The 23,369-nt window shown below is 42.2% G+C and overlaps 1 protein-coding gene across 2 annotated transcripts in view; it reads right to left on the bottom strand.

The window, feature by feature from the left end:
* The window catches only part of ITPKA (inositol-trisphosphate 3-kinase A), a 39,213-nt gene that overhangs the window by 4,589 nt on the left and 11,255 nt on the right, over nt 1–23,369 (bottom strand). For both annotated transcript variants that reach the window (XM_058806937.1, XM_058806939.1), the window contains 5 exons: nt 10,804–10,900; nt 8,430–8,643; nt 6,608–6,812; nt 1,540–1,641; nt 404–475 (listed from right to left, as the gene is read on the bottom strand). In XM_058806937.1, the coding sequence (XP_058662920.1) occupies nt 404–475; nt 1,540–1,641; nt 6,608–6,812; nt 8,430–8,643; nt 10,804–10,900 (690 nt within the window). The remainder of the gene's footprint in view (nt 1–403; nt 476–1,539; nt 1,642–6,607; nt 6,813–8,429; nt 8,644–10,803; nt 10,901–23,369) is intronic.

The following is a 23,369-nucleotide window of genomic DNA, read 5'->3' as shown; positions in this document are numbered from 1 at the left end:
TCCATTATAAGTAATACAGCCTTCATTGTCAAGCTATAACTGAATGCTACTGTACCAAATACAAACTTCCATGATGCCATTCCCCTGTAAATTCCACTGGAGCACATCCAGGTTAGAAAAACAATATGAAACTGGTACTAATCAACTATTCCAAGCAGTGGTCAAGAGCTATAAATGCTGGAATGTCATAAGAGGGATGTCAAAGACAGGAGGATTTACTATTCCTTAACTAGCATAATCTCCTGTATCAGCGTGGTGGAGGCTTTGTGGCATCTGTGTTGTAAACATGTATTAGCTTTCTTCTACAAAACCCCTTCTACTCATACAGCAGGCTGTTCTGAAGTACACTGGAATGACAAACCAAGAAGCAATGCACCTTCAGAGCTTTGCAGTCACTGCTCACCTCATGTCGCTTGAAGAAGTCTGAGGATTCCAGAATGACATTAATTTCCTGCAGACGTTTGAGGTATTTTTTCTGGAAGAAGAGAAAAAAAGCCCAAAACAACCCATAAACATTTCATTGAAAACTGAATAATCTTATAAGAGTCAATATAATTAAGAGATCATATTCATTTTAGGCTAGAGGTCCTTCAAAACAACAGGTTCATCATTTGAAAGTCAATCTGAAAATACATTTCAAGCTTTCATAGTGAATTAAAAGACTGGAGTTCATCTGCTGCATGTGTTACACCAGGCATACTTATCTCTCTTGATTTGGATGTCATCAGGCTTTCTGCAACCGTTTTGTTTTGTTTTTTAATAAAGAGAAAAGGTTTTCAAGGAATTAAAAATCTTCCAGTTCCCCAAAGTGAAAAGAAAGAAATTGTGTTAGAGAAACAAGGAGCTCCAACTATGGTGGGGGCAGAGGGGGCATAAAAAGAATCAAGGCCTAATATACAAAGGTCTAGTGCAGATTTTTAAGGCTGCCCTGAGCTACCAGGCACACTCCTCCTGCAGGGCTACTCTGCCTTCATAATGGCTTCCACACTGCAGCAAAACATTACAGCCTCCTTTGAAGTTCCAAAGACAAGAGATGTGTTATGCCATCTACCACATGCCTGTTGTGCTACCCATGTTAGCACACAGGAATTCCTCTTTGAGATGAGTTTCACACATGGGAACACAGCTAGTCACCAATCTCACTTCCTACCTCCACACTCTGGTTTTATCTTCTCCAGACTGAATTCCCAAATCACAAGTTTTCCTGCCAACACAATCCTTGCTTAGATATCACCCATCTAATGCATCTAACACCCATGACTGAAGCTGATGGCAAGCCACAAGTTAGTTTGAATGACATTTTGATAGCATGAAGCATCTGGGGTCAGGGGATGATGGCAAGAGCTGATAAAACTGGTCTCAGTCAACTTCGCACAACCCACCAAATCCCCATGTCCACCCCATCTCCTGAGAGCAACTGGAAGTCAAAACCACTTACCCCCTTGGTTTTCTAATTCCTATTTCCTGTACCAAAGAAAGCATGGCCATGGAGCAAGAGCATTGGTCCAAGATCAGTGCACCTGAAGAGCTCAGACTCACCAGAATAGTTGTGTTGCCCTCAATGAATTCCGCAAAAACCTGCAGAACTTGCTCCTGCGTCTTCGTTGTTTTGAAGTTTGTGTTACATGTTCCATCCGCCTTCTGCACAGAAGCCACACAGAGAGAGATTATTTATACTGCACTCATATCATTCCCCTCATCACTCAATCCTCTTGAACGAGCAACAGCTCAGCCCTTGCTAACCAGATGAAAGTAAGCAGCTGAACAGGAAGAGAAACCAAGCAAGAAGAAGAGAAGAGATACAAAAGCAGATTGGATAGCTTTAAATGGCACTGGCAGTTCATTTCCTGTTGAGTAAAAACAACAAAAAAAAGAAACTATTCATGATATTACCAGCTTGCAGGAGGGTTTTCTCACATCAGTGCTAGCAGTGCAAAGTTCAGTGGGGAAACCACAGAGACCTCTTTGGTTGTACTCTGGCTAGTGAAACCCTGGCTGAGGGTGTGAGGGAACATTTCCAAAAACAATTTTACTAGTCCTTTTAGTTTGGGGGTTTCTTTTGGGTTTTGGTGTGGATTTTTTTGTTGTTATTTGTGTTTTCTGTTGGTGGTGGTGGTAGTTTTTGTTGTTTCAGTTTTTCACTGGGAAATCAAAGAATCACAGTTAGGATTCAGTTCCAAATGTACCTTTGAACATATAATGTGACCCAGAAGTCACAGAACAGAAATCTGTTGCAGACAGGAACAACCTGGGATTTGCAATGCTAGCAGTGACAAAGCAGGTGAATGAATTTTGGCAAAGGACAGTGCAGGCATGCTTGTTCCAAGTGTGTCCTGGAGAAATTCAGAGTATTTTTGTGCTAGCAGTAAGATTCAGTACAGAAGCATCCTGCTACTGAAAAAGACAAGCATTTTTATGTGCTTCTGGAGCTACAAGCAAATAAGACCAGTGCATGAATTGGAGGTATTTGTAAACACAGAATATATGAATATGCATGTCCCCAAGAGCATCTCTGTTTCTTCAAGAGACACGAATAGGAGATTTTAGGATATGGGTGTAAAATACAGCAATTATTACAATTGGCAACAAAAATCCACTAAAAGCCTGCAGGATTATCAAACTGTTTTCTCTCCATTGTTTCAGTCCAATGCCTCATTTTCTTTGTGAGTAAATCAGCAGGTCAATAAAATATGTTGTCTCCTACATGTTAAGTCACTACACCAAAATGCCAAATTCACTTAGCAGGTGAAACACTATTTATTCCACAGCCGAACTTTGTTTCTAATACATACATGAAAAACATTCAATAATGCTAAAACTCCAGATCTCTCATGCAAGAGAATTTTATTCCAAGGCTGTTGGACAGACACAAGTGCCACATGTCAGCCTGATGAGCTGCACAAGTTATGCCAGAGCAGTTCAGCAGGTAGGCAGTGAATGTTAGAAGCCATCTGATCTGATGTGGGATAATATTCAAGAGCACAAAGATATTTGAAACTTCATCTCGTACCTCTTCACTGGAGCAAGCCTGTTTTAAAAATAATTTCTCCCTATGTTGCAGATTGTAGAGCAATGTCTAGAATAGCTGCTTGGCGTTTGTTCCCTTTCTAACCTTTCGTGTCTGGACAAACTAGTTGCTTGCTTCCCTTTTTAACACTTTTATGATTTTGCTCCTTTCCAGTGGTTGGCAGGAAACATGATTACTGTCTGTCTTTACTTGCTGTAAAGAACATCCAGAGTTTGACTGGCATCACCCCAGTATTCTAAACCACATTGGCTCTGCATGTACTTGATCCTCAGGAGGCACTTGCCTGAGTCACTCCTTGAAGTCATACCTTTGCTAAGGACTCCACATACACTCCTGCACAGCAGAGCAGTCTGTCACACAGTGCAGCTCGTGGGCCAGTTCTTATTAGATGTGACAGTGACGTGGCTCACCAGAGGGCAAGTGTCACAGCTCCATAAAACAGTGCTATTCATCTTAAATCATGGGGTCTTGCTCAGAGCCCTCTGCTGGCTTCCCTTAAAGGGCTCTGGGTTAACTTCATGGATTCACAAAGATTTATGAATCAAATCTGATATCCTCCTGGGAAAATGGCTATCCCTGATCTACAGCTAAAGGAATGGTACCAAAGGAAGAAGTAGCTTTTCAAACTGCACAGATATTCACTGACAGAAATGGGAAGACAGAAATCCCAACTCTCAGCCACAGGCAATAGCTTAGTATTATAGAGAAAATGTTTGCAATGCCTGGCCTTCAGACAGCCTCTGCCAGAGAGGAAATGTGCATTTGGAATCAGGCTGGCACAATATACTGAGCAATAGGTCCCAGCTGTAGGGAAACCAAATGGTTCAGATTATTTTTGATAGGAGGAAAAGGGACAAATTCCATAAATAAACTTGACTTGATTTCAGAGATCCAGAAGCAAGGCAAGGATAAGAAATGGAGCAACCCAAAAAGATACCCCATTATTGCAGGAGTGCATATGGTGAATCAAATCTTATTTATCAGCAGCCAGTTCACAGAAAGGTTTATAATTTCACTTTCTTTGCTTTTGCTTCTTATTAAAGCAGCCACAGGGCAGGAATTACCAAACCAAACATACCTCATCAGCTAACTCCAGGAGTTACCAGTCCAGTCAGGGAGAACATTCCCTTGCTCCCATCAACCACTAGCAGGCACCACTGACTTTTACTGGCTTTCTTACCAAAATGGGGATCCCTGCAGAATGGCTTTGCTTTTCTGCAAAAATACAGAACTGGATGTACAGTTCAGCTTCAGTGGAACAGTGCAGGCAGTACTGACTACGTGTATTGCCTGAACAATTTAGTTTCTGCCACCTTTTCTCCATCTAAAAAAAATTTAAAATTATACCTACATTCCTCATAACAACACAGGGAAATAGAGAGAAAGGGAATGTGCTCCAAAGTATTTCCTATACTTAGTCAAAGATTAAGTATTCTTTCTGTGCACAGTTACAGCAGTGTCTCCACAGAGGGAAACACTACACAGTCTGAGTGTCATAGTGCTCCTACCTCTGACAAGAAACAAATCCACAAAGAAAAGCCAGGAGGTTTGTCTGAAGCACCCATGTTCTCCTTTAGCTCAGTTACTCTCTGGGACTGTACATCTTCACTCACCAACTATCTTTCCAAGAACACACATGAAAACTCTCAGTATCATCTGGGTTTCTGATTCCATTACACAGAGGAGCATACAAAGACATAAGTTGCACAGGAATAACACAGGTATCTTCATAACATCATTAGCTGGCTGAAGGGCAAGGCAGGATCCTGTGTTCTGGCTGGACTGGAGCCAGACCATCTACCACCCAGACAGTTCCTGCATGAGGATGCCTGTGTCTAACAGCCAGGAGTGGGTGGACAGCACACAAGGGGCCAGCACTGCATGAGCTTGGAGCCCCAGTTCCAGTACCACAGCAGGAGAATCTGTGAATAAGGAAAGGAGAAGACACAAAGCAAAGAGAGAAGAAAGAGGTATTTAAAGAACCTCTGTTCATCAGCATCACTGTCTTTTATACCTTATTTCTATGTGCTTGAATTGTGACATGGAAACAAAACTCATCCAGGTTCTGGAGTGGTGCAGTTGACACCACTGAAGGATGGGATGCCACCCAGAGGGACACAGGCAGGCTCAAAGGGGGGCCCATGGGAACCCCATGCAGCTCAAGTGCAAGTGCGGCACATGGGTCAGGGCAGCCCCAGTACCTATCCAAGCTGGGGCACAAACAGATCAAGAGCAGCCCTGCCAAAAAGGACCTGGGAGTGCTGGTGAATAGGAAGCTGGACATGACCCAGCAATGTGTGCTCACAGCCCAGAAAGCCAACTGTGTCCTGGGCTGTATCCAAAGCAGCATGGCCAGCAGGGCAAGGGAGGGGATTCTACCCATCTCTTCCTCTCTCATGGAACCCCACCAGCAGTGCTGCATTCAGCTCTGGGGTCCCCAACTTAGGACAGGCATGGACCTGCTGGAGCAAGTGCAGAGAAGGCCACCAAGTTGATTAAAGGAATGGAAAACCTCTCCTATGAGGAAAGACTGAGCAAACTGGGTTTTTTCAGCCGGGGAAAGAAAAGGCTTTGGGGTGACCAAACTGTGGTTTTACAGTACCTGAAGGCAGCCTACAAGAAAAATGGAGAGTGGTTTTTTACAAGAGCAGGCAGTAACAGGACAAGGGATCCTTTAAAAGGAGGAGTAGGTTTAGAATAGGTATTAGAAAAAAGATTCTTCACTGCAAGTGGGGTAAGGCACTAGAACAGGCTGCCCAGAGAAGTTGTGGGTGCCTCATCCCTGGAATTTTTCAAGACCAGGTTGGATGGAGCTCTGAGCAACCTGCTCTACTGCAGCACCGGGGTTGGAACTACATGATCTTTAAGGTCCATTCCAACCCAGTCCATCCTATGATTCTATAAAGGATTAAGTGAGTAACGGGTACGAAAGAAAATTGCTAAGGTTCTACTGCGGTTGTAAGGTAGTATCCTAGAAATGGTACAGGGACACAAATTTATCCATCAAGAACAGCAGATGAACTTGGCTGATGGAGAAATTTCATTTTGGATTGCTCTGGCTTTATTCCAGCTCCATCTAAACTGGATCTCATCATGTATTTAAAAGGAAAAGTGGTTTCCTTGATCCCAAGAGTATCTAAGCAAATGCTTTTAACATGCCTTGCCAATAAATGTAACTGTAACAAAACCACTTTACTGTGATTCACTTAGAATAAATATGTATAGTTCCTGGATAAAAAAAGTAATTGCATGCAGAGAGGGAGTTAATACTTCTGTTCTGAATTCCTCCTAACAGTCTCATTTTCATTCTATCTGCACTGCATACCTCCTTGTGTCCTTCCTGTAAGGTCTCTGTAGTTGATTCAAATATGGCTGATGTGTATCTGAAGCTTAAATTCATTGACACTCTCTGTTGCAATTAGAATGAATGCTTTAGAACTTCAACAGAGTGAACTCTGTGGTTTCAGCTAGCACATTTTCACATGATTCTTTGGAAAAGCTGGCTACTGATGTGCACAAGCTTGTTTGATAAATCAAAAAAGTTCAGTCTTGAGGAACAGGCAGAGGTGAAACTTTTACCTTAATTCCTTCAATCCTGAAGCCCAGGTTGGCACTGGAGCTGATGGTTTCTCTCCACTGCATGTACCGGGGTTTGGTGACAGCGTGCTGGGCGTTCTCTTCAGCCGTGGGAGCAAGAGGATCCACTTCAATCATTTTCTTGTACATGTCCTTACGCAGCTTTGGTTTCTCTCGTGCCTTAGTCAGCTCTTCCTCCAGGTATGTTCTGCAAACATCACATCCCAACACATCCTTAAGGACTTCCTCAACATTTCTTTTTACAGCTCACAAACTGGCCTCAAGAAACAACAACCAGGAAAATAAGCCTTATCATTGCCCCAGTTCTGCATACGGGGAAACCAAAGTACACAGAGCAATGACTGGCATATTTAGTGTTCACAGGCATATTTAGTGAAACAGCCCCAGGAATCAGGAATTCTAATTCACTTCTTGTTCTAACTATACCTTTACTTGCAAGTAAAGTTATGATTATTTCCTGGTTACAGAATAGGAGGAAGCTGAATTCCCACTGTGCCATAAAATAGAACTGCATTTTCAAAGGACAGGTAGGAGAGATCACTTATAATGAAATTTAAGAAAAAAAATAGGGCTATTGAAGACTTACTGCATTCTCTCTCCTCAAAAAACTTTAAAACAGTCATGGGTAAATTTTTTAGGCCTCAGTTTAAGTTTTACTTAATGCACCTCAGTGAAAGACAGCGTCACTCTTCATATAGAAAAAACTAGAGTAAAGCAGATTATCAGAGTAGTTCCAAACCAGAAGAGGTAACTAAGAACAGGAAGGTGAAGAGACACAAAACTCCCGCATTTTGCTCTTATCAATCTGCTAATCTGGTAGCCATTAGAAAGGCACTATCCATGTTTTCTACATTCCACTGGATTCCTAAAGCCTGCACTTTGTCAAGTGCCTGAAGTCTACTTTCTTCATCACAGCATAACAAACCAAGAGATGATGTCACTCATTGCCAGAATGTCACCTATTTTCAACAAAATGTGTATGTATTGTTGCAAATCCTTCTCCTATTTCTTCTGAACGTACCAGTTCAGAAGAACTGCTACATCTAAGTAATTTAAATTTTTGCATCTATTTGAAAAGGCATTATCTGCACTTCTGTAAGTAGACTAACTAATTTATGACTATAACTCTTGAGCATCTGAGCTGACATCCCAGCTGACAGATTGCTATGACAGCTCATATTTCTCTGTACTGTTACCTTACTCCAGGATCTCAACAAATCTCTATCTCTTTGTTATATAGTAGTTATATAAAAATACTCAGATAGTATTTTTGATGCATTCATTTTAATCACAGACAATGAATGGAAAAGAAAGTGAGAACCTGGAGAACAAAGAGATAGCAACACCTCAAGATGTCAGAGTATGGAAAAACACAGTCAGTCCTGAGCAAATGGTCAACTCTTTAAAGAAAAGATCAATACCAGCAAAGACTCATTCAAGCATTGGAAATGGGCTTTCACACTGGTATTCCATCATTTGCATTGGGAGATGGAAATTTTACTTTGTGAGGCTTTCTGAATTGCTGCAGACACAAAGATTCAATGAACTGGCAGTGAATAAGTCATGTCATTTTTTCCCATGTATTATCAGGCCATTTCAGAAAAACTTTCTCTTAAATCCCCCCTGAACATTTCTTGATGTGGATAGTTTTTGAGGATATAGATCAACTAGTTTCCAGAATCCATGTACAAACTGGCAATAATGGGACATATTGTCCTCAGGTTGTCCAAGGTGACTGTGAGCATGACCACATCTCCCCCTTCCTTCAAAGCAGAGAAAGTACATTCTTTTTCATTCACCCCACCTGATCCCCATTTTGCAGTCCATCACACTTGGCCCTTCAAAATCAGTGAGCAAGTCATCCAGCTGGATGTAGCTCTCGCCATCTCTCTCCACCACACCATGGAAGCAAGGGACACAGGAGCGTAGTGGATCCTTCATCAATCGCTCAAAACACTCCTTTTCATTCTCTGAGAAGCGTTTCAGAATCTTCCCACTATCAGCTGCCTTGAAATTCCCTAAAAAAGAAAATCAAACACTTGCTGACAAGATTGACAAGCAAAAAAGAAAAACCCCTTCCCCCACCATTCCAGTTTCATCTATCTCAGTCTCATAGCAGCAGTTAAAGATTTCCCCTGAAGAAAAGAGATAAGATGCTTTCCATAGAAAATAAAACACACAGGACGAACAATTGTTAGCAGTGAAAGTCCGTTTGGATACATTCCCATGTCAGAATTTATGGCTTTAAGGAGTGCAGTTCCTTCAGGCCTTTGGGCTGTTTGGATTTTTTCCTATGAAAAATCTTTGCTAGGTTATTAAACAGTACTATACTTGCTAAAATGCACAGGAAGAAGCCACGAGCCAGAATTCATCATTAATCCTCTGACAGGCTATTTTAAAGCTGTATAACACTGCCAGCACTGGCTTTGTCCTTAATCCTCACACAGGGTACACACACCTGCTGAGCGTGTCCAGACAGAGGCAGCGCATCAATCAGCGATACTTAAAGAGCCAGAACCAGGCAGAAGCCAGGCACTGCCCTTTCCCCACACACACACACACACACACTCTGTGACTGCGCCTGCGCCTGCCTGCAGGTATTGCCTCTCCTCTGGAAACCTGCTTATCTGCTAATGCCTGCAGGTACAGCCTGGAGGGCGAAGTGCTTTGTACAGCCCTGTGTCTGAATGCTAACCAGGACAAATGACATCTGCAGAGGCCACAATTAGCAGTAATCAGCCTCCACCTGTCAAGTTTCCAAATGCTCTCCTATCCTTGCAACCTGCCAACAGTGTCTAAGGAAAGTGCACGTTTCATTCAGAGGCACCCTTTAATTGAGACAAAATAAAGTGGGCACCAAAGTAGGAGCCTCACTAACCCTGGGGATAACACTCAACCTTTACCACAGCGGGATCCTTCAGCCACTGCAAACTGGTTCTTCTCTGACAAATCCCAGAACAGGCACTGCCTTGGCAAAAGGGCAAGGCTGGTAACAGCTCAGGTTTTTAGTTCAGAAAAAAACTGTCATATCAGAGAAGAACAGCTGCAGAAAGGATGGAGCAAACCCAACCACAGAACACTGCTAAAAGGAAACTGGAACAGTATCTCTCCTAATCAGCTTCTAATAAACTCTTAACTCTCCTCTTCCACCCCACTATGTGAGTCTCCAGAAGGGTGATGATTACATGACCAGTGCCTCACTCCACACAGATGAAGCAAACTCCACACTTCTATGACAAAAACTGCATTAAGACTGGGTCATCTTGGCACTTTGTGTGATACAAATCAGACACAAGAACAACACTGTGCAAAATACAGTTACTCAATTTCTAGGGCTCAGTAGATTTCTCAGCACAGCTTTGAAGTGCACCATATTAGGGCATCAGCATACACAGAGGTGGTTCACGTACTTCATTACAGCATGATGCAGCGTGGGTGCCTGCCCACATGTGTACTAATAAACCCCCACCAGCACTGCACAGGAATTATACGAAGCACGAGAGACAAAAACCGATTGACTTCTCTTTGTTGTTTTTTTTTGCCCTACAAATGAAACTAAGCCTCCATGAGGAGGACACCTACCAATTTTTACAGACACAAAACTAGAACCAACCAACTGAGCTGCTCCTTGCACTCGTACAGTGAACAATGACAGACTCACAATGCAAAAACATGGTCAACAAGGGAATTTTCCCATTTGTTTTCCACCCAAGGACCTACATTCAGATGAGGGGTTTGGAGTGGTGTTAGAAACACTGTCCTTTCCAGGGCTGAAGCACATACAGGCATGGACAGTAATCCTTCCCCCTAGAGAACTAACTACTGGCTACTCAGTCAGGAAAAATGATCCCATACTGCAACCAACAGCACCAGATAGATTAGGGCTTTAGCTCCCCAACCTCTTGTTTCCCTCTAACAAGTATTTTACACACATCACCTTACAAGCCTGGCCCTTCTCCAGAGTCTGATCATTGCTTCCCTGCTGATCTCCTTATTCAGGTATATCACTCCCATTTCCCTATCCACACCACAACTGAAATATGTTTTAGGTCATAGATTTGTGTGATATTGCCTGCTTCCTTTTCACCTGAAGGAAGGAAGTTAACAGAGAAAGACTGTTCTCCATGCTGCAGTCATCCTCACTCCAGAGACAAACACACTGAAGATACCCCTCTCACCTGTATGCCCAGCCAGCTGCACCCATGAGTAGCGTTTCTTGAAGGGGCTGATGACTGGCAAGTTAACCATGGTTTTAATTGTATGCCATGCTTTTTTCTGGAAAAGAAAAGAAATCTTAAGTTGGGCAAAAGCTGAAATCCTGACACGCCACATTGAATTGTTCCTCACTAATGTGTAAGTGCTCCAAGGTAGAACCACAAAACAAACACTGTCATCATTGTTGGAAAATTATGCACACAAACCCAAGAATGGACAAATAAAGATAACGTCCTGCCATGCACAAGAAACCTGCCTATAAGGAGGGGGAAAAAAGTCATAGTGCACGTCACAGGCCTGTTCTTAGCCACACCTCGCCCTCCGTGTGTGAGTCACAGAGTATGCGGACAGCAGATGCTGAATGAACACACACATGCACACATACGCACGTTTCAGTTTCCATGAGACACGCACATAAGCTGCTTGTCACTGTCAGCAACACTTCCTTTCCCAGGGAACTTCAGCCTCACCTCATGATTAGCAGCTTTCCCCAAGTCAGTAGGTAAATCCTACTGGGACACCTGCACAGAAAGTGCATCTCCAGCTGGACACGGAGCTCACCCAGCTCCCTCGGCACCCACGGACAGCGTGCTGTAGAATCTACTCCAGGTCATGAATTTTCCTGCTCCCTCCCCTCTTTCCCAATCCTGTTACTTTTTAACAAAGCTGGGCATTGCTCTGGCAACCTTTGGCTGCAGTTGTCTGGGTACCGCTGCAGGCAGACAGGGAAACAGAACAGCTGCTCACCAAGAGCAGCTGAGTGCTCTGTCACAAAGGCAGGAAAAAAAAAAAAAGCAGAAAGTGAAAAAGTCTCATGCTCTCTATCACTAGAACAGAACACCCTGCTGGAGAAGAAAAATGGAGCTGCATTGTATTTATGGCATGACAGTTCAGTGCCAAGGAGGTTTTGTTGGGATCAGGTGTAGCTGGGGATGAGGCAGCACTTACAGAAGAGTTTATCAATGGCTCAATTGGAAATCACCAAAATCAATGGGAGGTATTAATGATGCTGAAAACAAGTTTAGGTTCTTGCTCATCGACTGGAAAATACACATTCAAAACAACTGTCTTCTCTAGCATGGATATTGATCTGGAGATTTAGATGCTTAGGATAAGTAATTTTTATTGTCTTCTACACTCTAAGCGTAAAACAGAAAATGTGAAATTGCAAGATACACTGGCAAAAAATTGCTCTCCAGATCACTCTCTGACCTGTCCATGCTTCCCCAAACTTATTAACTTACACAACATTTCTTATAAGGTACCCCCCAGCAACACTGGTCACCGTGTGAGGGCAAAAACCTGCAGTTATCTTAGAATGTATCAAGAACATATATGAACCACAGACACAAGTGATTTTTTTTTAAGGATTTGCCCTCACAAGAAAGTTTTAAGTAATGCTTCAAATTAAACTGACATAACAACATAATTGCCATATGAGGATACTTACTCTGAAATGAGATTGCTTCTGTCTATTAAACTTTGGGTTTTAATAGAGTTTGAGCTGAAATTAATTCACTCTTAGTCAGATATGTTCCCCATACTTTTGAAAACATACTGTACCAGTGAGAGGAAGCATCCAGAAAAAATCCTGGATGTTTGAGAATTACGAAGACTAGATTTAATCAGTTGCACTTATTAAAACTCCACAGATGTTACTAGCTCTAGCTAAACTCCAATTGCATAAAAAACTTCTGCAGGTTCATATGCTGTATTATTTGGATTTAATATTTTTTAAAATTTGCCTTAAGCTGCTCCAAACTGCAGCCTTGCAGTGTTGAACAGTGACTTGTGTCTATTGCAGACCCAGCTGCTGTTCTGTGAGGATAAGCAAGACTCTTCAACACCACTTAAATATGTCCATAGCCTCCTTCTGGAGAAAAGTGCAATGTAAATACTGTTTTTCAAGTAGCAAAGAAATTATTTTTGTCTAGTTTATTTGTGAGATTTCACTGATAGCAGAAGCTCTTCAGGCTGTTGTGCTGTTTCTACTTCAGAAGGACAGAATCCCAAGTTATTTAAACAATAGTTGACAAAACCCCATTATTATGAATTAAAATGATCTTTTTGAATGTAGCCCCAGCCAGAGATTTAGTTTTTTAAGATTCCAGACCAGTTTTCAGGGCAACACTGTTTTTTCCCCATCCCTTAATCAGAAGTCAACATTGCTCCATAACTCTGCCATAAAGACCCCCCCACACCATAAAGTTCCACTCCTAACAAACTGCATCCTGCCTCCAGTGACTCGTCATACTGCTGCACGCACCACTAACGAGAGGCACAGATTCTCAACGAACGCACATCAACTGTCAATGCAACGTCACACTCCAGTGGCTCTCCTGCCTCCTCCCTCCCACCAAATGCTAAGAAGATGAAGCTTTTATTTGTACTGTGGGCGTGAAGGAGAGACAATGGGCCAAACTCAGCCCCAGCTCCAGGGGACTTTGGCTGCTTAGGTTACGGCTGCCTTGGATAAGGATGTTTAAGCTACTCATCCAGTAAACAGACACTGACAATTTTTATTTGCCTTTCTTAATTTTAAATAATCTCTTCACAAACCTCTCCTCCCCCTCAAGATAAGGAAAGCAGAAGGCTCAAGCTAGGAGGGAAAGGATTGCCTTCAGACCTGTCCTGTGGGGAGTGTTGCCATCAGCAGGGGTTCAGCAGTTTCACTTTCCTCTACCTCAATTTCTAGTCTCCCAGCTCACTCAACCCAGGGTACAAATTGCCAAGATGCAAGCAGGGCTGCATGCTGGTAGAGCAGTGGTGTGAGTGGGAAGATGAAAACTTTGTGTGCTTGCTGTAGGAGGAATCATTCTCACTTCTATTTCTAAAGTAAGATCTCTTCTTCTTTGTTAGCAATGGCATTATGTGCTTTTCAAATCACTGCTTTATGCTGCAATGGCAAAGAGGGCTTCTACCTCTGCCCATCTGTATTTGCAGCCTTATCTCCCTCTGCTCCTGTTTCTTTTGCTAGTCTTCCTTGATTTTTTTCTCTGCCTGGGTTTCTCCAAGACCTCACTTCTTCTAGATTCCCAGGAGAAACTCAGGTATCTCTGCATTCAGGATTGTCTGAATTGACATCACTGATGCTGTTTTATATGCCTCAACATGCTCAAGAGTTTTCCAACAGAAAGGCATTCCAAAAGAGTCAAGAAGCAAACCTGAAAAATATTAACACTCTTAGATGTAAACTTTAACTGACACATGATATAAACACCCCTGAGCAACACACAAAAGGTGTGGGGCACTAAGGAGAGAAAAGCAAGTTTTCTGCCAGTGGGACAGACAAAATGACAGTCTGTGCCATGGCACATGTGCCCCTGGCAGCAAATGGACAAAATTTCAGGGAAGAGAAGGGGAGAAGCAATTAATGCAATGCAGCCACAGTGCATGCAAAGGAACTGTGGTTTGGTATCTGATCTGCTACCTGGATTACTCTCTTGACTCACTTTCCTGAATTGGAAGCACAGCTCTGAAGAGAAGCACAGATCCATGCAGCAGATGTGGAGGCCTGCTCAGTGCATACACAGACAAGATGCTGCCTGGGCGAGGTATTCCCCACCTGTCCTACCCCGGATAAAAGCAGCTGCTGCCATCCTGTCTATCGTTTAAGGGAGAGCAAAGGGCAGCAGTAACCGAGCACCACTGGTTTGTGTGAGCCCACATTTCTCCAGGCCTTTTCACATGATAAGCATGCAACTCCACACACAACCAGTGTGCAGAGGCCCAGCCATGATGAGCCTGCACAAACACACCAGAGGATGTATGCCTTGCCTGAAGAAAATCCACTGAACTCTGGGAGGTATTTCATCCATTTGAAGGAGTTTGGCCTCAGACCCCACTGTCTCCAAGAAAAAATCTCCAGGAACTGCCAGGCTTTCCTGAAGCCCTCCCATTACTGCAGGACAAGAGCTGTAACACCCTAACAAGCAAGCTCACTGAAGAGATTAGTGCAAACTCCCTGAATTGGATAGGGCTTTTTTAGTTGCTACTGTTGTTTTACAGGCAGCACAGAGCAACTAGCACGTCTCTGAGCACATGCTGAATTCCTCAGGAACAGGAGAACCACTCTAATTCCTAAAGACAACAGTGCATAGGGACCTGAACACTCCTCTGCTGTTCTATGGAAAAATAAATAAAATCCCTCACTTATTTAAGGGTAAAAATAAAACAATAATATCTCAGTTCTGTGAATGTCTGAAACACATGTAACTACCCTCAAGCAAGAAATAACAAACAGGTAACATACATAAGAATTTGTTTCACTTAGGAATTTCAGCAACTATAATAATTTAAAAAATCAGTCACATCTAAATTAGGAAGCATTGGGGGAATAAGAAAAACCTTTTCTTCAGAAAAATGAAGTAATTTAGCTTTCATAATTCTGGCATATTACTTGAAACTATAATGAGTTGAAGAACAAAAGAACACTAAAATTCAATATAAATCAACAGGGTCTTTAAAAATATCCATGATTCCATCAGCAGCAGAGTGGAGGTGTAGTTTCTTGCCTGAGCTGGTAAATCATCATGGAAATTCTGTTAGGCAAGTGTAAACAATGACCACTGAATCATTTCACTGGGTAAATTTCAGCCATTTCTTTACCCAAGATCCTGTTGTCTTTTTTTTTGTCTTTGTTTTTGTGCATAATACAAAGCCTACATAAGAAAGCTATTATGACAGCAAGAAACAAAAGGATAATGAGAAATTTTTTTAGTAATCCTTTTTTTTCCTAGAAGGCTTTAAGAAAGAGTACTTAATTGTCAGTCATCATTACCTACTGTTCTCTTAAAGTCTTTACATCATTTAGGCTAAATTCTGCCACTCTGGGACATGGGGGCTGAAATCTAATCTGTAATGCTGGTTGCCACTGCCTACTCAGTGTCTCACCAACTCCTAGAAGGAACAAAGGTCCTCCACAGGGACTTGTAAGGAGTACAGAAAACTATAATTATCAAAAAGTTACTATGTGCATTTCAGAACAATCCTGTAAGAGCCATGTGCCCAAAATGCAGGAGCACTGAGCAACCCCTTGCCCAGGGATCTTGGCCAGCACAGTGAGCAGCGGGCACATGAGAAGGTGATGAGTGCTGGCCTCCTTTGGAGCACAGTAACCACAGCAACAGTGTCTGGAAATGTAAAACGTGTCTGGGAACTCGTCAGACCAGTCAATGGCTGGAACTGCCTTCTATGAGGCCCAAAAACAATACCAAGAATTACTAAACTGGTAGCTATGACTTATCCAGGCACAGAATTAGTCATTCTCCAGCGGCTCACCTTTCTGCTGGGTTGGCTTTTTTGCCCCTCTTCTCTTCCTTCCTGATCACACATCAGCATCCTTACTACTCTGAGTGACACAACAAATCCTCAGGAGGTCCACAATATTACACACAATATTACTCACACAGGTGGCTTAAGTATCAGGGTGAGCAGCTGGTCACTTTCTGTTCATAACTGTTTCTTTTAAACTCTGTATCTTCTACAGTTTTATTATTGCTTCACAGAATGGGTCGGGTTGGAAGGGAGCACAGTGGGTCATCTGGCCAACCTCTCTGCCAAAGCAGGGCCATTCTAGAGTACGTGGCACAGGACTGCATCCAGATGGTTCTGGACTATCTCCAGTGAAGGAGACTTCACAACCTTGCTGGGCAACCTGTTCCAGTGCTTGGCCACCTGCAGAAGTTCTGCCTCCTATTCAGGTGGAACTTCCTGTGCTTCAGGTTCTGCTCACTGTCTCTTGTCCTGTTGCTGGGCACCACCAAGCAGAGTCTGGCTCCATTCTCTGACACCCTCCCGTCAGACACTGATAGATACTGACGAGGTCCCCTCTCATTTTTCTCTTTTTGAGGCTGAGCAGGCCCAGCTTCCTCAGCCTTTCCTCAGAAGAGTTGCTTCAGTCTCCTAATCCTCTTCAAAGCCCTTCTCTGGACCTGCTCCAGGAGCTCCATGTCTCCCTTGTACTGAGGAGCCCAGATGCTAGGGCTAAGTAGAAGGGTCAAATCACTTCCCTAGACCTGCTGGCAACGCTCTTCCTAATGCATTCCAGGATACCATTGGCCTTCTTGGCCTCCAGTTTTACTTTTTATGTACACTTTTTTTACTTTTATATACATTTACTTAAAATGTTTTATAAAACCTTTGAGTTAATTTTATTTACAAAACCCTTGACTGCTTTATTTCCCATAGTTTATTAAAACTGAAATCAGTTTGAAGGCTAATTTGTTTTCCTAATTATTTATGCCATTTTATTAAATTATTTAAATAATTCAGAAAATTAAAATATATTTGTTCTCTGCTTTCACTACTACTGTTTGCCACTTTATTTGAATTGGTTTCACCTGACATATTGGACCTACACAGGTAAAGAATTTAAATGTAGGTCTAAAGCTATTAATCATATTATTTTAATGGACTAAACCTAGTTGAAACAAAACTTTCTTTTCATCTGTTTCAACACAGTCAATACCTGCCACTACTATAAAAAGCTTTCATGAGAAATAATTTTGAGCAAATCACAACAAAGAAAATTAGTGGCCTAATTTAATTACTGAGTAATTAGATCTGCTTCTTTCTCTGTTTGAATGTAGTCAATAACAACAGTACTATAATTACAATCTACTAAAAAAAAAAACCACATAACACTTCAGCAAAGTATCTACTGCTTTGTCAAAATCACAATACTCTACCAAGACAAGTTGTTATCAGTTTGCCCAAACCAAAGACTGCTCCACAGGTGAAGCTTCCCAGCAGCCAGCTTCAATGGTTATTAGGGATTTCTTTCTCTCAAGGAGTATAGCTCTGGGACAGTTCACCATATGGTTTCACTTCATGGAGAGAACTGAGGAGCTGAGTGATGTTATATAAGAAAAAAAATTTTAAAAGATAGTGAGAGTTGCTGAGCAACACAGTATCTTTCCGGTTACAGTCACAAAATTTGCCTATCAAGGCATTCTGGTTTTGAGTTCTTTCAGTTTGAGTCTTAGTGTAGTCGTCTTTGCAGATATGAAACAGGCAGGCAGTCATCTTGGTCAGATCCAGATCCTGAACCAGCTGACATTTTTATGCCACATGTAAGCAAAACATAATTATCCTCAGTGTTTCTTCTAGTAATATATGCATACACATTCATGCATGCTTTTAAAACACCTAAAGCAGATTGTAAAAGCCTTTGATTGCAGATGATGAAAATTCCATTACTTTTTTTATAATTATCCAGACTATAACAAGTCCTAGGCTTGAGATCATCTGGTATTTGAAGAAACTTAGAACACCTTACAAGACACAGAGCAAGTGAGGCACACATGACATTTTTACCATATTTGTTGGGAGAAATATAACTGAAATATCCACAAAGGCTCTGTGTAGGGAAGCAAGGTGCAAGATTTTCCCATAGCTAAAACAAAAATGCCCCAAACAATGACAGCAAATCCCTGAATTTATAATAGAAGGCACTTTATACTTTCAGCAGCCAGTTTCTTTGCTCTTGCCCCCTATTAAAGGTTCCTGGAATCCTCAAGCTCAGGAGATTCTTGCTGCCAAGTCTACTACCCACTTGGCTGAATCAGACATGAATCACAAAGATCTCAATGGGTGGGAGGTGAAAGAGCAAGTTAAGTAAGAGAATGCTCCCCAAACGTATGTGAGTGAACCCTCACACAAACTTTTATCACGGAGCTCCTGAGTGCAACACTTAATTCAGCTGCCAAGGTAGGGCAAGGCTCCTACAGCAACTCAGCCCCATTATTACCACATTTCACCTTCTCTTGGTCCTGGGTAGGAAACAGGTTCCTGAAGCAGCAAACACTGATCCACAGAGCAGTCAGTGTTTCTGACTAGACAAAAAACTATTTGGGGCCAGAATGCCGCATTATGATAACTGCATTATGATCCTGGTCCAGAGTTTGGAGCTGCAAGCATGGGCTTTGGACAGTCTGTGCCCCGACAGGCAACAGCATCATTCTTCACACTGAGATCCATGCCAATCAATGCCAACTGATCATCTGGCCAAATCACAGCAAATGGCCTCCTGCCAGGGAACGGTGTCACTTCAAACGCTGTCAGCTGTTGCTCAAGGAATACAGTGTAACCACATCCCTGGTCAAGGATATCCCTGAGCCCTCTCCACCTAAGGGATGCCTTGGCAGCCATGACCATTCCTGCATCTAAGTTCCCAAGGGAACTTAACACTCCCTGCTTTGTCACACAGTTGATCTTCCCGTGATGTAGGAGTGCCAGCTGGAGCTGTAAGACTGATAATCAACAGCAAGGGAGAACATGCACTCCTAAAGAGCAGCAGTTTGCGTGCTACACAAGCAGCCTCTGATCAGCACCTCTCATCAGACTGCCAGGCAAACTGTGAACACACCTTCAACTCTCCCTCCCTCTCTTTCACCCTCCAGCCTCCAACCTTAGAAAAGAAACAGTGCTTAGACTGTTCTTAGCCCTTGATGCCTCTGGCTCTGCACTCAGCCATGGGTGAGGGCCACAGCTGCTCAACCAGCATTTGGCAGGTGGATCCTCTGACTGCAGGGTTTCCATTTCCTGTTTGTGCTGCACTCAGGATGGGCTGGGCTAAATCTTCGGAGTCATGAGAAACACTTAATGCAATAATCAGAAACAACACTGCAACTCAGAAGCCTCAGGTTCCTGTGTTTTCTCCCCTGTGGTGCTTCACCATGCAATGAGATGCACACATAATTTGGTTTTGCTACTCTTTAGGATACATGGTAAGCCTGCTGGGTGTTCATTATGTCTGGACTAAAGAAGTGAAGGTAAGAGAAATGGATGGTCAGTATCAGACTCAATTACTAGGAGCAGAGAATCCCATGTCCCACTCCATAGCTGGATTCTACTTGTACAGTCCAGGAGCAGTTCCCCTCTAAATCAGAGGAAAATTAACTACAAAGAAGCAAAAGCCTTGTTTGTCCTCCTGCAAAGAGCACCAAGAGCCACAATCTGCTGACTATTCTGCAGGGATCTATGTTGGCATTCTGTTTCTGGTTATTACCAGTTGAAATTTCTGCAACCTCTACATTATTCCCAGGCCAAAAGACAAAATAATAAAGTTATATGGCTTCAAAGGTGCATTGTCACAAGGGTTTCCTTCATTTATCTCACAGATATGTTGTAAACACTGATACTGTTGACTGAAAGATAGATTTTAATTCAACAAGAATAAATGTTTTCTGTTCTAAGGGATATTAAACTGTCTGTCTTCCATAGCAGGTATTAAATATGGCCATTACACCTACTTTCACATCTTGTGGTCTGCTCTGAAAGACACTGGGTCTCTAACAGGATGGAGCTCTGCCATCTGTCCCTACCAAACACAGGAAAGCTGAATCCACGACATTCTGCTCCTACCAGGTTTCTGCCAAAACATCAGTCTTGCTGGAAACTGAAATGTTACTATCCAAGAAGTAAATGGAAAGTTCCTCACTATAGGAAAGTTGACTCAGAGCCCAAACATTCAAGATTTATTCAGGCTGTCCATCACCCAGAACAGATATGTGGTAAATCAAACATCACTTTAGCAGATGGTGTGGCAGAAGGAAAGAAATCGTTCTTAACCTCCAAAACAACTGCAGTTTAAATATTCAGAAACAGTCTAGCAAATTGACAGTTCTCTGCCTGTCTTTCACATCTCATGGGTCACTGACTGACTTCTCCAGTCATGAGAAGGGGACATCTAGAAAGACAACACTCTTTACACGATAAAATAAGCCCAGCATCCTATCAGGTAGGACACAGAATTATCAGTTCCTAACAGGATGAATATTTGGTAATACTTAAAATCCAAACAGATCCTCATTTCTCTGTGCACAGACCAATAAATAGGTTTATCCTGAAACGTAATCACAACTTGTTAAGGCGCAAACTTGTAATTTGTGAACTGTGCATGACCTCAAATCCAAATGTACTACAAGTGCCAATCAGTTTAAATCAGGTGTGGTTTCTGTGTAACATCAAGGGAGACTGTGTTCTGGCAAGAAGCCAGGAAACAACTTCAATAAACTAATCTCCCCTGAGTGAGCTTGGGAAGGAAGCTGAGCATGTGCTGTGTCTCATTTGCGATGGTGGTGCAGTCTGTTATCTGGAGACACAGCTCTATCCTGCCTGCCCAGCAGCTCAGGGCTAGGCACCCCAACTTCAACATACCAGGGACTCAGGAGCCCACAGCGGAATCTCCAGTGTGAGCAGACAAAGAGAAATAAAGAAAATTTTAATAGTTATCCTTTCTTACACTTTCTGATTTGCCAGAAACCGCTACCGTCCAACAGGAATTGCAAAACTGTTTTCTACTAGTTGGTCTATCCCCAGCAGTTTGGGTTAGTGGACACATGTTGAAAGCTGACCCTGTTTTCAGCACATCCTCATGTAACAGCCCCAGAAACTGCATCCCACACAACTTTGAGATTCTGCCTGAAAGAAATGTAACAGTGGAAGACTATTGTACTGTAAATAATTTTTTCTATAGGAAAGGATAGGAAGCACAAGGACAGAATTAAGGTTCCTGCATGTATATATCTACACACATATAGAGAGGTTACTGATAGATATTGATTTTTAAAACGTTTTCACCTAACTTTTCTTTCGTACCATGATAATTCAGCTTCTAACATCCTATACTGTCAGATACTCACTTGCAAAAGATCTCAGCAAATTTCACTGCTTCAATATGGAATCTAGGTCCAGATATGTGCCCTTTCTCTGCTCCAGTTCCCACAACTGCAGGTTATAACAACTCTACCTCAGAACACTGTTGAATAATTTAAGTAATTAGTGCTTGTAAACTAAATTAGAGGCACTCAAGACAGTCAAGTACTCAAATAAGCAGTAATTCAGTGTTAAGTGAAAATGATTATGAGAGTCTAAAAATACATTATGTAAAAAACAGACCACACATATACTAGTAGCAGTTTGCCAACTGCTCTTCCATCTATCACAAGACAAAGTCCAGTACTCCACCTCTCCTGCCTTGTCTCCTCTGCACTGCCTCTTCCATTATCCTCTAAGGAAGCACAAGGAGTTACAGCCTCACCTGCAGTGCACTGCACTGTTCAAACAGGGCCCACCCCTGGCAATGGAATGCAAGTGTCAACATGCAGCAGGCACTGCTACTGAGCGGGGTGTGGTGTTTACCTAGGGGAAAGCCACATCCTTCAACCACTTTAATAACTCCAAGCTTCAACACAGTATAACCCTGAGATTATTCCAAACCACTCTGTTGAAAGGATTTTGAAACAAACAAACAAAAAAATAACAACCCCAACCAAACAGAAATCCATGCTCCTATTAATGGAATGTAGCAATGATTAAGAAACCTGTAATTCTATGGAAATTAGTACTCTTCACCTTATCCCATTGGAGCAAGAGGCTTTTTGACACAAACCTAAGATTAGAGAAACTCTTCCTTCCCCAAGTCAGCCCTAAGAACTATGTAAGGAATACAGAGAAAAGATGACATCTCCCTTGAGCAAAACTACAGGATCAAAAGATAATTTCTGTCAACAGAACGACGTAAGAGAAGTGAGTTGAATTCCTCCTCTGTATCAGTAGCAGCTAGCCTCAGAGACAAGGGGTTATTTAAGATTTTAATTTCCATAATGTAGCCTTAAGAAAGAATCAAATTCAAACCTTACATAAGCACGAGTGACTCAACTAAAGACTGAAACTGAAACAAGGCATCTGTCTTCCTGAAGAGTTGTGGGTGTTTGAACAATAGCAAATGTGTTTTATGGAGCATGCTTCCTCTGCCCGGAAGGTAAACCTGCGTTCACCATCACGATGCTGGAGATCCCACCTTTGTAGAAGCATAAACATCAATTGCTGATTATTAAGATGCAAACTCACCTAAAAATAAAGTAAAATAAGCAGGGTGTAATTTATAAGGACAATTTATCTACCAAAATTATTATCTTATGGTAAAAGAGATTTAAAAACCCCATAAAACTTCAAAGAACTTCATACTGTTGGCTCCTAGCAACAGAACTGCAAGCCACACTCCCGTATCTTGCACAACCACCTACACCAGCCTCCTGGTATATGGAGCAAGCAGCAGCTTCTGTGCCACATTGGACACGGGTAGCAAAACCCAAGAGCAACCAATATCAATTTACCAGGGTTCAGCAAAGAGAAAACAGACATTTGAAATGCCATCTGCAGATGGGTGATGACATACACTGGACACAGGGGAACAGGCCACACAGAGAAGTTACTTCACAAGACAAGACTGATTTTGCTGCCCACCTACTCTTTTTATTAAAGAATGCAATGTAAAAAGAATATTGGTGATTTGGCTACATTCATCCTATAGTCCCAGACAGGACTGTTTCCTGTAAAACCAGAGGACTGAAAAGGCAGACTAGGATCAAAGCACAGAACTATAGCAATGGAAGAAGACATATTTCTAGAGATGATGTGGAAAATCCCAATGGATAAATAGGGACCGAAGACAGATGATTAATTATGTGTCACTCCAGTTTTAATATTGGAATGAGAAATCATAATCAGGACATCAGCCAGT

This window comes from Ammospiza caudacuta, chromosome 6 (genome assembly GCF_027887145.1).
Source record: "Ammospiza caudacuta isolate bAmmCau1 chromosome 6, bAmmCau1.pri, whole genome shotgun sequence".
In the NCBI taxonomy this organism is placed as follows: domain Eukaryota; kingdom Metazoa; phylum Chordata; class Aves; order Passeriformes; family Passerellidae; genus Ammospiza; species Ammospiza caudacuta.
This window is presented reverse-complemented; position numbering and strand designations above follow the sequence as displayed.